Below are 13,776 nucleotides of genomic sequence, written 5' to 3' on the forward strand. Positions count from 1 at the left end.
TGATAATTATAACAAATTTATACCAAAATTATAACAAATTTGTTTTTTTATATAAAAACAAATTTTGCAACAAATTTCAAAGGTTACAGAATAAAATTGCTAAGACTTTTTCAAATAAGAGCCCAAATAGATTAAACTGCATCTCACATTCTACCTTATAATATTCTTCCATTTTCTCTGAGATCACAACCTAAGATAGTTCAGCAGAGAAAAATAAATTCTTTAGATTTTCCAATATGAAGATGAAAAATAATATATGATACTCTTAAGCAATTATTTTGGGCAGTAAAATATTTAGCTCATTTACATACTTGGAAACTATTTTTTGTTAACTATTATTTTATTTACAAGAATCAGATTATCACTTAAACATGGTTTAGTGGAAAGCATGTTGAGCCAGGAAAAAAGAAGGCCTGCATTCTAGTTCTGTCTATAAAGCTGAACTATAGAGCCACAGCAAAAATATTCTATTTGGTTTTATACTCGTGAAACAGATCTTTACCAGAGAAGATTTCACTATCATGTCTACAGAGTGGTTCACAGACTTACAGATTTCAGGTAGTAGAGACCAACATAAAGTAACTCTTTTTATTTTATCAAGTGATTATATGAAAAAAGTGTAATTACCATCTATAATTTTCATCATTTAATAATAGAAAGACATTTTAGTAATGAAAATTGGAAAGGATGTAATTTCAGCACTAAACAAAAATGTAACATTTAACTGTATGAAAAGTTCATATGTTATTATTTTTCTCATTTTTTCTAAGATAATGTTACAGTCTACTAATTTATATACCATTTATATAAATAATTGAGGATTTGCCAAATATCATGTATATTTAAACACCAAGTCCAAACCGTAATGATTCTTTTAAAATTATTTTTAAATAATAAAAAGCACAGAAAATATAGGGTATTTATTTTACTTTAGTTTCTATAAATCTAAGAAAGAAATCATTAAATTAATAATGCATTTTTCAGGCGTTTGATACATGGCAAACCATTTTATTTATTTCAGATTGATTTTCCAGCTACTAAGTGGGAATATACGAAACTTGATTCTGAAGAGAATAGAAGTGATCTTGAAGAACCACCAAAAGAATGTTTAAAACATATTGCCAGACTTTCACAGAAACAGTCTCCCTTACTGTAAGTGACCCAGTTCTTGGGAGGGAATTTTGCATGCTGTTCATGATACCAGCAGTCATACTAGAAGCACTCATATCTTTCAAGAGTGAACCTTCCTTCCCACGTAACTCCTTTCATTTCCTAAAATCATGCCTGTTGGATGATCAACTAATGTTTAGGAACTAAATTAGTAATTTTTCATGTTTTTTTAAAGATTTTTTTTTCCCCTTGGGGCATTTAGCAACTTTAAGTTTGGTCAAAGGAAAAATAAAAGGATTGGAGATCATTCAGTTCAAAACAACAAAGCAGAGACTAATATAGATCAGCATTTAACAGTGATAAACCATTGCTCAGTCCTTCAAGTAGGTAGTAAACAGGAAAATGCAAAATTTAATTATAATGGCAGATTAAAAAAGAACAGAAATAAATCGTGTTTTAATAGCACTAAATTAGTAACTAAGGAGTACTTAAATTTTGTCGAACAGTAATTCTCTGGGGAAAAAAAAATACCGGGAAGAATTATAAGAGAATACTAATTCTCTCTTTGTAATTACTGCTTGACTTTAATATTTGGTAATATCTAAGCCACAGCTTATGGTTCTCATTACTAACATGGCAAAAGCATAAAACTAAGAAAGCAACTCTTTATGTGTGTGTGTGTGTGTGTGTATATATATATATATACACATATATTTATGGTGATAATATATATATAACATAATAAAGCATTTTATTCCAAGAATAAGAAATTATTTAAAGGTTTTGAATGGGGTAATCATGTGATCTGAATAATCTTTTTGAGTGATTCTTTTGACTACAAGTTGAAGAATGGATTGGAGAGGAAGTAAGAGTGGAAGCAAGCAGTACAGCAGAGTAGCTTATGTAATATTTTAGGCAAGAGGTCATGGTCACTAGAACTAGGGAGATGGCAGTGGACACTGGTAGTAATGGCTAGATTTGGAGCATATTTGGAAGTTGAGAAGATGTGACTTCATGATTATTAGTAAATAGGAGTTAAGTCAATTGAAAAACCAAAGAATCAAGTTAAGTCAATGGAGAATCTAAGGGTTTTGAATTGATGAACTGGGCAGATGTTAGAGTCATTTTCTGGAGGAGGAATAAGTTTGAGACCGTCCAGACTGAGGTGTTGAATGTGATCAAGCATTCTATTTTGGGTAATCTTGTTACTCCCCTGATCTCTAATTTCAACTTGTCTTACTCTTTTCCTCATTCACTTCAAGCCAGTGACATCAGTTTGCTTCACATACTTCACATGTGCTATATTCCCTCTCCCATCTCAAGGCCTTCTTATTTGGTGTTTCCTCTACATGAAATACTCCTTCCTAGTTCTTCACATGACTGAATCATCTCACCCTGTAGGTCTTCACTTAATTGTGATCTTCTCAAAGAGCCCTTCTTTGATCACCCTACCTAATGGAGTTTTTCTCTCTTTACAATCTGTCTTATTACCTTTTATGTTATCACACTTAGCAAAATCTATTATCATCTTGTTTATTAATGTGTTTTTTCGTACTAGCTTGTAAGAACTGAGAGAACAAGGAACCTATCTATCTTGTTTATCACTATATTTCCAGTGTTCTACACTGTGCCTGATAAATAATATATGTGAAATAAATGTTATAATGAATAAAGTTCCTTTGCATAGAATTTGGTATAAAAATTACCTTAAGGATTGAAAATGTTGAAAGACTCTCTTAGTCCTCAAGACACATATTTTGATGATCCATTTTTATACTAGACTATTGTCTTCTTAACTAGGTGAAGCATCTTTTTATACTCCTTAATCAAAAATATAAAACCTTGCATTTGACAAGTGTGTCACATATCAGAGGCTAATATATTTGTAATGAGAGATTTTTAATATATAAAAAAGATACTATACTTTGAAATTTTAAAATATTCAAACAAAAAATATCAAAAGCAACAAATAATAATCACAGTGACTGCCTTTAAATATTAAAGGTTTATGTTTTTAAATTAACCCCAGTGATTTCTAAATGGTTTTATACTTCAGTTTCTATTTAAGAGAATAACTTATACTATAAAATAAGTAACATTTTCCTCTGTTTCACCCACTCAAATACAATTATCAATGCTCAGTAGAGTACAATTTCATTCTGGACTGTGAAAACAGATGGAGACCAGCCTTCAGTGTGATAAAACTTGTGTTAGAAACAGATTAAATTCATTTTCAAAATACCACATTTTATCATTTAGTTGGTGACTTAATTATTCCTTCTTTCAAATTGATCAAATGTAATCAGTCAAAAAGTTCAGACTCAATGAAATTCAATGAAAATGTGCCTATAATATTTGTAAAAATAAGAAAAACACCTTCTTGATGACAGCTAAAAGAATATGTCAAATATAAAGAAAATCCTGGAACATAAGGTATAAAATAATTTGGTATGAAAGAAATTATGCTTCCACTTCTAGCCATGAAGATTACCTATTACTAGACTAATCCTCCTGAATTAAAGAAGTATTACACAAGAAAAATACATATGAAACAACTGCTCTCAGAAATTGAACAGACAGGCCTTGAGGTGGACCCATTAATAAAGTGACTTTCAGCCCAGAGGCATTTTCTGTACCATAGATCTGGGAGATATAATTCAAGAAGAGCATGCAGGTCTTGCTGAGATTTAAAAAAAAAAAAAAAAAAAAAGGCAGAGATCGGAGTTTAATGATGCTGAGGCAGCTGGAATTTACAAAGCATAATAGTAGAGAAAAGGAAGATGTACAGGATAGAAGCTACAGAAATATGTATTGGTGTCCCCTTCTATATTTAGCTGAGTACTAAGCTACTCTTGAGCAGATAGAGATTTTGTAGGGACTGCAAAAGAACTGCTACAGGGAGATGTGAAATAAATGCAGATTCTAGAGGTTGCCCAATTCTGGGAGACATAGAAATTCCGACTAGTAATAATAGAGAAAGATCACCACACCCCAGCATTCAATAAAGAAATCAGAAAGGTGCATATTAGGAGTAATTGTGCTCTAGCCCAAGATTAAGGACTATACCTGGCCTAGCCTAACAAATTGTAAAAACAAGCCTCAAAAGGATCAAGCTGATCTGCTAGTAATTAAACGGACTACTAAAAAAATTGAAACATTCAACACTCAAAAGATAGCAAAAAGCAGAATTTTAAAGGTTTAGTGTACAATCAATAATTGCTAGTCATAGGAAGAGTCAGGAATATATAACCATAGCCCAAGATGGGGGAAAGCAGTTAACAGAAACAGATCCAAATATTTTACAACTATTATAAAGACTTCTGTGGATTTAAATAAAAAGATATGTATGAGTGAACAAATGAAGTCTCAGTAGAAAAATGGAAACTTAGGAACTGAAAAGCACAATATCTAAATTTTTAAAAATCACTGGAAAAGCTTAATAGATTGCATAATGAAGAAAAAAAGAACAGTGAGCTTGAAGAATGGGCTATAGAAATTATCCATGTTGAAGTACAGAAAGAACAAAACCTGAAAATAGTGATAGAGCCTTGTGACCTGTGGGGCAATATCAAGTAATATAATATGTGTGTATTGGACACACAGGAGAGAAGAGAGAGATTGAAGTAAAAAAAAAAAAAAAAAACTGAAAGAAATAATAGCCAAAATTTTACAACTTTGATTAAAAAAAAAATCAACCCACAGATATAAGAAGCTTAGCAAATCCCAAGCGTGTGTGCATGTGCACACACACACACACCACCTAAGCACATTATAGTCAAATTTCTGAAAACTAAAGATAAAGATAAATTTTTTCTAAAGCATCAGAGAAAATCAACAAATTGCATCCATGGGAACAACTATAATTCAGCAGATTACTCATTAACTGAGGATTTCTCATTAGAAGTAATGGAAGCCAAAAGACATTATAACATTATCTTGCATTTTGAAAGGGGAAAAGAAAATACATCAACTTAAAATTACACACCGATCAGAATGGCCAACATCAAAAAATCTAGAAACAATAAATGCTGGAGAGGGTGTGGAGGAAAGGGAACACTCTTGCACTGTTGGTGGGAATGTAAATTGATACAGCCACTATGGAGAACAGTATGGAGGTTCCTTAAAAAACTACAAATAGAACTACCATACGACCCAGCAATCCCACTACTGGGCATATACCCTGAGAAAACCATAGTTCAAAAAGAGTCATGTACCAAAATGTTCATTGCAGCTCTATTTACAATAGCCAGGACATGGAAGCAACCTAAATTGTCCATCGACAGATGAATGGATAAAGAAGATGTGGCACATATATACAATGGAATATTACTCAGCCATAAAAAGAAATGAAATGGAGGTATTTGTAATGAGGTGGATGGAGTTAGAGTCTGTCATACAGAGTGAAGTAAGTCAGAAAGAGAAAAACAAATACAGTATGCTAACACATATATACGGAATCTAAGGAAAAAAAAAAAAAAAAAAGGCCATGAAGAACCTAGTGGCAAGACGGGAATAAAGACACAGACCTACTAGAGAATGAACTTGAGGATATGGGGAGGGGGTGGGGTGAGATGTGACAGGGTAAGAGAGTGTCATGGACATATATACACTACCAAATGTAAAATAGATAGCTAGTGGGAAGCAGCCGCATAGCACAGGGAGATCAGCTCGGTGCTTTGTGACCACCTAGAGGGGTGGGATGGGGAGGGTGGGAGGGAGGGAGATGCAAGAGGGAAGAGATATGGGAACATACTGTATGTGTATAACTGATTCACTTTGTTATAAAGCAGAAGCTAACACACCATTGTAAGGCAATTATACTTCAATAAAGATGTTTAAAAAAAAAAAAAAAGAGAAAAAAATCACTGTTCAATATTGAAAAAATGAATTCAGTTAGGAAAAAATAACTTGTTTTAATACCATAGAAATAATTTGGTTATGGAATTTTTTCTTCCAGGGCTTTCTGGTGAGGAAGGTAGTGACAAAACAGAAAAGGAGCCTAAATGTACCTCAAAAATCATCCTCTATAATCCAGTTCTTTCACTTTGCAGATGAAGATGGCTTCAGAAGAAATTGTAGAGAAATATCGATATTTAAAATCTTTCAATAATTCTTATTATCCTGCTTGGGAGTTTTAGTTAATTTAAGCTGAGCAACAGAGTATCAGTTTGGAGGAGACAGTGTTGAAAAGCTGTCATTGTCATGTGAGAAATGCTGTCCTTCAGCTGAACCATGGTCTTGAATGCTTTTGCTCGAGTGTAAGCAAAACATGGTAAACTGTCAGTGAATCAATGGCCCTTGTCCTAGACTTAAATCTTCTGTTGGGACCACTTTCCAGAGGGAAACACTTGAGCACTTAAGGAAGTCCTATTCACTGGCATTTTAACCCCAAACTTCCAGCAAACTCTGAGAATTTAAAGCCAGAATCCAGGGATAAATTGAGATCTTTGTTTTTGAAGTTCAGAGCAAAAAGTTTTCTGAACTCTGATTGAAACTTGCTTTGAAATGAAGGAATATGGTCTTTGAAATATGGCATTTCTCCACAGGCCCACTTGGGTCTAAGTTAATTTATAAAGAATGTAAGAAAGTAAATAGTTAAGCAACTTTGTTCTAAGTAGTACACGTTGCAGGATTCGGATAAACTTGGTCTGCCTTAAAGGAGACAGAGACTTTGCTAACCAAAATGACGTTTTTTAAAAAGTGGCAAGCATAAGAGTGAGGAAAAATAAATGTGAATTATCTGAACTGAAGTTTATTTCATTTTATTTTTCTATAAAAAAATAAATTTAGTGGGAAATAAGCTGATAAAATAACCTATCAAACTGTCCCCAAAAGATAAAGGACTTGTTTTCCAAAATAAACTAAAATAAAAGTCAAAGAACTAGACTAACATTTTGTACTGTGTATTTACAGCAAACATTTGTTCGTGTAGCAAACTCCAGTAAATTATAGTTTCCAATCTGGTTTTGCAGACTCTCTGAGGAAAAGAGAAGATACTTATGGTTTTATCGCCTCTACTGCAATAATGAAAATTGCTCCCTTCCTTTGGTCCTGGGTAGTGCCCCTGGATGGGATGAAACAACTGTTTCAGAAATGCATACCATTTTGAGAAGATGGAAATTTTCTCACCCTTTGGAGGCACTTGGACTTTTGACTTCCAGGTAAGAATTGCCTGACAGGCATGACATTACTAATGAGAAAAATTTGAAGAGAAAAGCTGTAGGACTATATGATTAATTCAATAGCAATTCCGTTTGTTTCCAATTTCAGTAGCTATGAATATTAAATTTAGATAAATGTGAACTATGAATATAAATTTTAAACAAATCTAAACTATAATTGTGTCTTCTGTACTAAACTTGAAGTATAATTAATGGCCATAGTATCTTAAATGGAGAGTCTAGTTGCTCTTAGAGAAATAACAACAAAAAATATTGAATAGGGAAAAATGAAATTCTCTACTTGTCCCCCTCTCAAAAGAAAAGAGTCCTTAAAAATTAAAACAATATCTTTTACTACTGAAAAATGCAAAGCCTGGCAAAATACCCTGCTTACAGTAGGTTTTCAGTTAATAAGCCAATGATGATGACAAGAATAAAAGGAAAAGCTATCCCTTATATATTCTCCAGATCTTCCCTCAGAATAAAATGCATGGGGGTAGGGGATCGGGTGGGGCAATGATGTCATCTTCTAGTTAAGGAGAAGCATGAGGGAGCAAGTGTGGTGTCTGGCTCTGGTTTGGGGAAGCAGCTCTTCCTTGGCTTCTGTTTCATATTCAAAGCCAAGAAGAGATATTTTAAGTCTGTCTTGATGGCATCAGCTCACCGATGCCATGAAGAAAGTCTGCAATCTCTAGAGTCAGAGAAGAATTGTGACACCCAGTTCTGTTCTAAATTCTCTCTCAAGATCCTGATGAAGGAGAAAGGAGGGAGAGAAAGTGACACAAAGGACTTTTCAAAGGATTTATTTAGGTTTATTTTAAAATTTGTGTCTTTTATAAAACTTCTAGCATGGGAAAGGAAGAGAAAGTGTTTTCTTTTTCTATTATTTGTAAGAGTTAATAGGTTCCTCTCAATCTTCCAAGCTGAAAATTTACAAATTATCTTAAAACCCTACATGTTTTGTGCCTCTCACGTTGAATATTTTATTCAGTTTTCTGATGTCTTCCATTAATTACTGCATGCCCAGATGCCCACTCTTCCTTGATAGATGATAGATAGATAGATAGAGATAGATAGATAGATAGATAGATAGATAGATAGATAGATAGATAGATAGAGAATTTTTCTTTTAGTTGACCTTGCAGCTTTTCCCCTTTTTATAAGGCTTCTTCTAGGTGGATCCTTCCTTGATCTTGCCAAGTAAAATTGACCACATCTTCCTAATACAGTGCTTTGTTTCTTTATGAATTACATTTTATTGCAATGTGTTTACATGCAACATGTGAAACATGTAATTTGCCCATATTGGACTGAGAGCTAGTTAAGGCAAAACAGTTCATCATAGTGTTTCTGTTTCCCAAGGGCTTAATAATACCTGGGGCATAGTAATTACTCAGTATTGACTAAATCACTCTCAAAAATACATTATGATTATTTATACTACTTTATTTTAATATTTAAATTATATTATTTGAGGGAATCATCAATTATCTTTATTTCCTACATCTCCTTGTACAGGTGAATGAATTAATGAAATAATGCTATGATAAGAAAATCAATTAACAATTGATTGGTTTCATTGGAATTATTTACAGTTCTTACTTGTATTTCAAGAACCTTCTGGAAAAAAATAAGTTCTCATTTCCACCTTACTCCTAACATCTTTTTCTGATTTAGATAGATAAGAATAGCCAATATCTACAAAAATTTTTTGCTAAATTCTAGTTGTTTTTGGCTCAAGTAAGACTTAGAATATTAGCACAATTATTATTTTGTCATTCCTGAACTGATTAGCTCTTAGAAATTTGGCTCAAAATGTGAAGGTTAAAAAAAAAAAAGTGAAGGTAACAATTCACAGAGTAAGAGAAGATTTAGCAAATCATATATCCGATAAGGGAATTGTATTCAGACTATATAAATACTCTTACAACTCAATAACAAAACAATAAATAACCCAATTTTTAAATGGTCAGAGGGGGACTTCCCTGGTGGTCCAGTGGCTAAGACTCCCACTCCCAATGCAGGGAGCCCGGGTTCGATCCCTGGTTAGGGAACTAGATTCCACATGCCGCAACTAAGAGTTTGCGTGCCATAGCTAAAACATCCCACGTGCCGCAACAAAGATCCCGCACATGGCAATGAAGATCCCATGTGCTGCAACTAAGACCAGGCGCAGCCAAATAAATAAATATTTTTTTAAATAAATAAATAGTCAGAGGATCCAACATTTCCCCAAAGAAAATATACAAATGCCCAGTAAGCACATGAAAAGATGCTCAACATCATTAACCACTAGGGAAATATAAATGAAAACCACAATGAGATACCACTTCACACTAACTAGGATGGCTATAATCAAAAAGGCAATAAGCATTGGCAAGGATGTGAAGAAATTGGAAATCTCATATGTTGCTCAAGGGAATGTAAAATGGGGCAGCCACTTTGGAAAACAATTTGTCAGTTTGTTAAATATTAAACATCAAGTTACCATATGACCCAACAATTCTACTCCTAGCTAATACTCAAGATAAATAAAAAGTAGGTTCACTCAAAAACTCCTACATGAATGTTCAGACCAGCATTATTTATAATAGCCAAAAAGTAGAAACAACTTAAATGGCCATCAGCTAATGAATGGATAGATAAAATGTGGTCTATCCATGCAATGTAGCAGTATTCAATAATAAGAAAGAACGAATATTAATATATGTTACAACATGAATGAACCTTGAAAACATGCTAAGCAAAAGAAGCTAGTCACAAAAGACCACATATTGTATGATCCATATATAAGAGATGCCCAGAATAGGCAAATGGATAGAGACAGAAAGTAGATTAGTGATCACCTAGGGCTAGAGGAGGGGGAAAATAGGGAATGAGTGCCAATGGATATGAGGTTTCTTTTTGTGATTATGGTTCCACAACTCTGGAAACATGCTAAAAATCATTACATTGTACACTCTGAGTGAATTATATGGTATTTATATCTCTATAAAACTATTAAAAATATTTAAAGAGTAATTGTAAAGGTAAAAACTATGACTATATCTCTAAAGCATAATTTTCTTACGGGGCAACTTTCTAAAGTTTCTAAAGCATTAACTGGTGGGGGTTTTTTGGTTTTTTTTTTTTGGTAACTTATTGTTTTATTAAGATGTACCTTGGTCTATTTTAAAGACATTTAAATGTGTTAACTAATATTTTTTGTTAAGTTCATGTAATATTTCTTACAAAAATCTTTGTCAGAATGAAGCCTGTAATACTGATTAGTTTTCTTGCTTATAAAATAAGAGGATTCACTAGATGGACTTCAAAATTCTGATTCCTGATAACTAAGCATAACTCTGTTTATAGGAGCCTTCTCTACTTAAAGAGATGCTGAACATCTATTTGATTCACTTAATGTTTTAAATATAAAGATCAGATTTTTACTTAGTGCTCCTTAATACTACCTTATTTTATTATCTACAATAACCTTAAGGCAAATGCTATTATTATTCCAATTTTACCATTGAGGAAACTGAGGCTTACTGGGGTTAAGTTGCCCAACTGACATTTAGTAAGTTAAGGAGCTAGAGTTAAATCCAGAGATTTGGAGCTTGCAATCTTAACACTATTGACTTACAGCCTTCCTACATAAATACATACTATTTGTTTACATACTAAATATGTAAATAAAACTATCCTAAAGTAGTTTGATTATAGTAAATAGCAGTACTTACCGTCTTATGCTTGGATGTTTCTACTTCACTGTGTAATTTCTTTTTTTCTGAATAACCAGATTTTTAGAGGTTATAGGGACTGGTTTCAAAGTAGAGTGCTGTTTATTAAGTGTCATTCAGGGAACTTAGTAGAAACTGGATTTATTTGCACATTGAACAGTTCCTTATCATGCATCAAAACAGGTCACTGAAAAGGTTGGAGTATTTCCACTGTACTTATCCTATGACTCCCACTCTCAGTTTAACTGAACTATTAAAAAACTTGAGGACAAGCTGTTTCCAGAAATGAACCTTTCAACTTCTCTAAATTCAAAAGCTGACTTCTCTGAGAACAAACAGTTTGTGCTTGTTAAGTGAGTTGTCAGGGTGAGTTCTTCAGAGGTCTGTATTTTTTCTCCCTTGAATAGTCTTATTTTTTCGATGGCTTAACCTCCTGAGAACTGGTGTGCTCCATTTCTAGCTTGGATAATTTTTACTATTGTTGATTACTTAATCCTGTTTGAAGGTTCACCACCTCCTTTTGGCTTATTTTTAGCAAGAGACATGTTGAGATTTGATTTAGCTCGTGTGGGCCATAGGGTGTTAATATTTCCATGACTGAGTGTTAGCAGTGTGTTCACCAGGTACTGATACTTCCATTAGAGAAGGCAGTACTGTCAGAATACCAGAGACCAAGGGCTAACTAAGGTCTGTAGTTCTTGGCAGATGGTTGCTGTTTTCTTGAACCCTGGTGCCCAGGTGCAACTATTCAAGTACTAATAATAAGCAGAAATTACCCAAGGAATTAGAAGGCAGTTCAAGGGAAGTATTCATTTAAAAATAGTAACTCTAAATTGGCATCAGAGGATTACATCAGAAGCTTAAATAAAAATTTGACAAGGTACCAGAACTTGCCATCCTACGTGATGTGAAATTATTGTTTTGCAGGAAAAAGAGCAATACTTAATAGGCAGTGCCTTAGCTTTCAAAATCAGTTTCCTTAGAAAAATGTTCCACAAAAATGTTTGCACTAAACCACTATATTCTTTATTGTAGAGATTAATTAATGTACGCTAAAATGCATTCTTAACTAGCATTGTAAGCAGGCAGAATAGAATATGGAAAAGGTAGACAGTTATAACTTCCACATCTGACTAAGTAATCAAGTGATGGATGATGGTGTATCCTTTCTATTTATTTATTGAGCAAAAATATGTGTACATGGAAATTGGCATGCAATGAATCAAAGAAGCCGAATAGCTCATAATGACTGTCTCTAAAACAGTTTAGAGGGAAAGACTCAAACTGAAGATCACACAATATACTCTATACTATAATCAAAGTATTAAGTGCTGTATGCCCCCAAGGAAGAGAGAGGCAAATTCTCTCAGGGAAGGTAAGAAAAGCTTCACAAAGGAATTAAATTCTGAGTTGAAACATTCATAGGAATTTCCTGAACGGAGAAGAGAGAAAATGGCATTCCAGGAAGAAAGACTAACATGGTCACAGTTATGGAGGTTCAGAGAATAGTAATTTAATATAATATTAGAAGGGAATTGTACTGGGAGACAAGGTTGAAAAGAGTGGTTCAGTTTAGGTCATTTGGGCCTCATGAGTCAGGTAATTACTAGGAACTAACTTTACTGCAGCCCATGGAATTTTAAGAATGGGAGTGATACAATCAGATTTATTTTATACAGGGATAATTCTGTGAATTATTGTGAAGGGTGGACTGAAAAAAGAATAGAATAAGAGCAAGGATATTAGATAGATGCAAGTATTGAAATAGTCTACTTGAAAAATGGTCTGGGCCTGATCAAGGCATCATTAGAAATTTACAGAACAGATTTGAGAAACATTTCAGAGGAGAGTGAAAAAGAGAGAGGAAATAACCCAATTTGTCTACTCATTCACTCAATATGTACTTATTGATGGCCTACTTATGCTTGGCCCTGAAGCAAGCATATTAAGCAAAAAGATACATAATCTTGCCTTTATGGAGTTGCAGTCTACTGGAGGTGGGGAGAAATAGGCCACTACCGAATTATAAATGTAAAATAACAGGTGTTATAACAGCTCTGAGTGAAAAGCACATGGTTCCGTGATAACATAAAGGAACCAAATCTTTTCTCCAGAGTGGGAAAATTCTTCCCTGAGGAAGTTATGTTTGATTTCAGATCAAAGATGAGTGGGAATGAATTGGTGAAAAAGGAGAGTAAGAGAAGAGCTTCCTGGGAAGAGGGAATCTATGAAATGCGGAAACTGTGTTTAAGAAACGGGAAGAGAGCCAGTGTGCCTGGAATCCAGGGAAGGAGTGTGTGATATAAGATGAACAGATATGTTCAGATGGAACTAGAAGATCATGTTAAGGTCTTCTAAACAGGACCATGTTAAGCAACTTGGTCTTTATTCTGATAGCAACAGGAAGGCTATAAATGATTCTCAGTGAGAGAATATTTTGAATTGATCTTCATCTTTCAAAGATTCCTCTGGTTTCTGAGTGAAGCATGGATTTGGTGAGGGAAGCAAAAGTAGATGAGAGAAGATGAGCTAGGAAGCTATAGAAGTAGTCCAGGTGTCTGAGAATGGCAAGTCAGCCTTAGAAGGTGGTGGTGGTGACATAATAAAAGAGAAGAGAATCAGAACATTTAGAAGTAAAAATGACAGGATTGAATGGGGAGGAGTAGTGAAAAAGAGAGGTGTCAAGGATTACTTTTAGGTTTCTGTCTTATGTAAGTAGGAGGATAATAGAAGCATTCCCTAAGATGGGGCATGCTGGGTGACAAATAGATTATAGAAGAACA

The 13,776-nt window shown here is 33.8% G+C and overlaps 1 protein-coding gene across 3 annotated transcripts in view; it reads left to right on the forward strand.

Annotated features, from left to right (window-relative positions):
* The window catches only part of PIK3C2G (phosphatidylinositol-4-phosphate 3-kinase catalytic subunit type 2 gamma), a 346,938-nt gene that overhangs the window by 96,377 nt on the left and 236,785 nt on the right, over positions 1-13,776 (forward strand). For all 3 annotated transcript variants that reach the window (XM_068560099.1, XM_068560101.1, XM_068560102.1), the window contains 2 exons: positions 1,022-1,152; positions 7,083-7,271. In XM_068560099.1, the coding sequence (XP_068416200.1) occupies positions 1,022-1,152; positions 7,083-7,271 (320 nt within the window). The remainder of the gene's footprint in view (positions 1-1,021; positions 1,153-7,082; positions 7,272-13,776) is intronic.

The sequence above is a fragment of the Eschrichtius robustus genome, chromosome 13 (assembly GCF_028021215.1).
Source record: "Eschrichtius robustus isolate mEscRob2 chromosome 13, mEscRob2.pri, whole genome shotgun sequence".
Lineage (NCBI taxonomy): Eukaryota > Metazoa > Chordata > Mammalia > Artiodactyla > Eschrichtiidae > Eschrichtius > Eschrichtius robustus.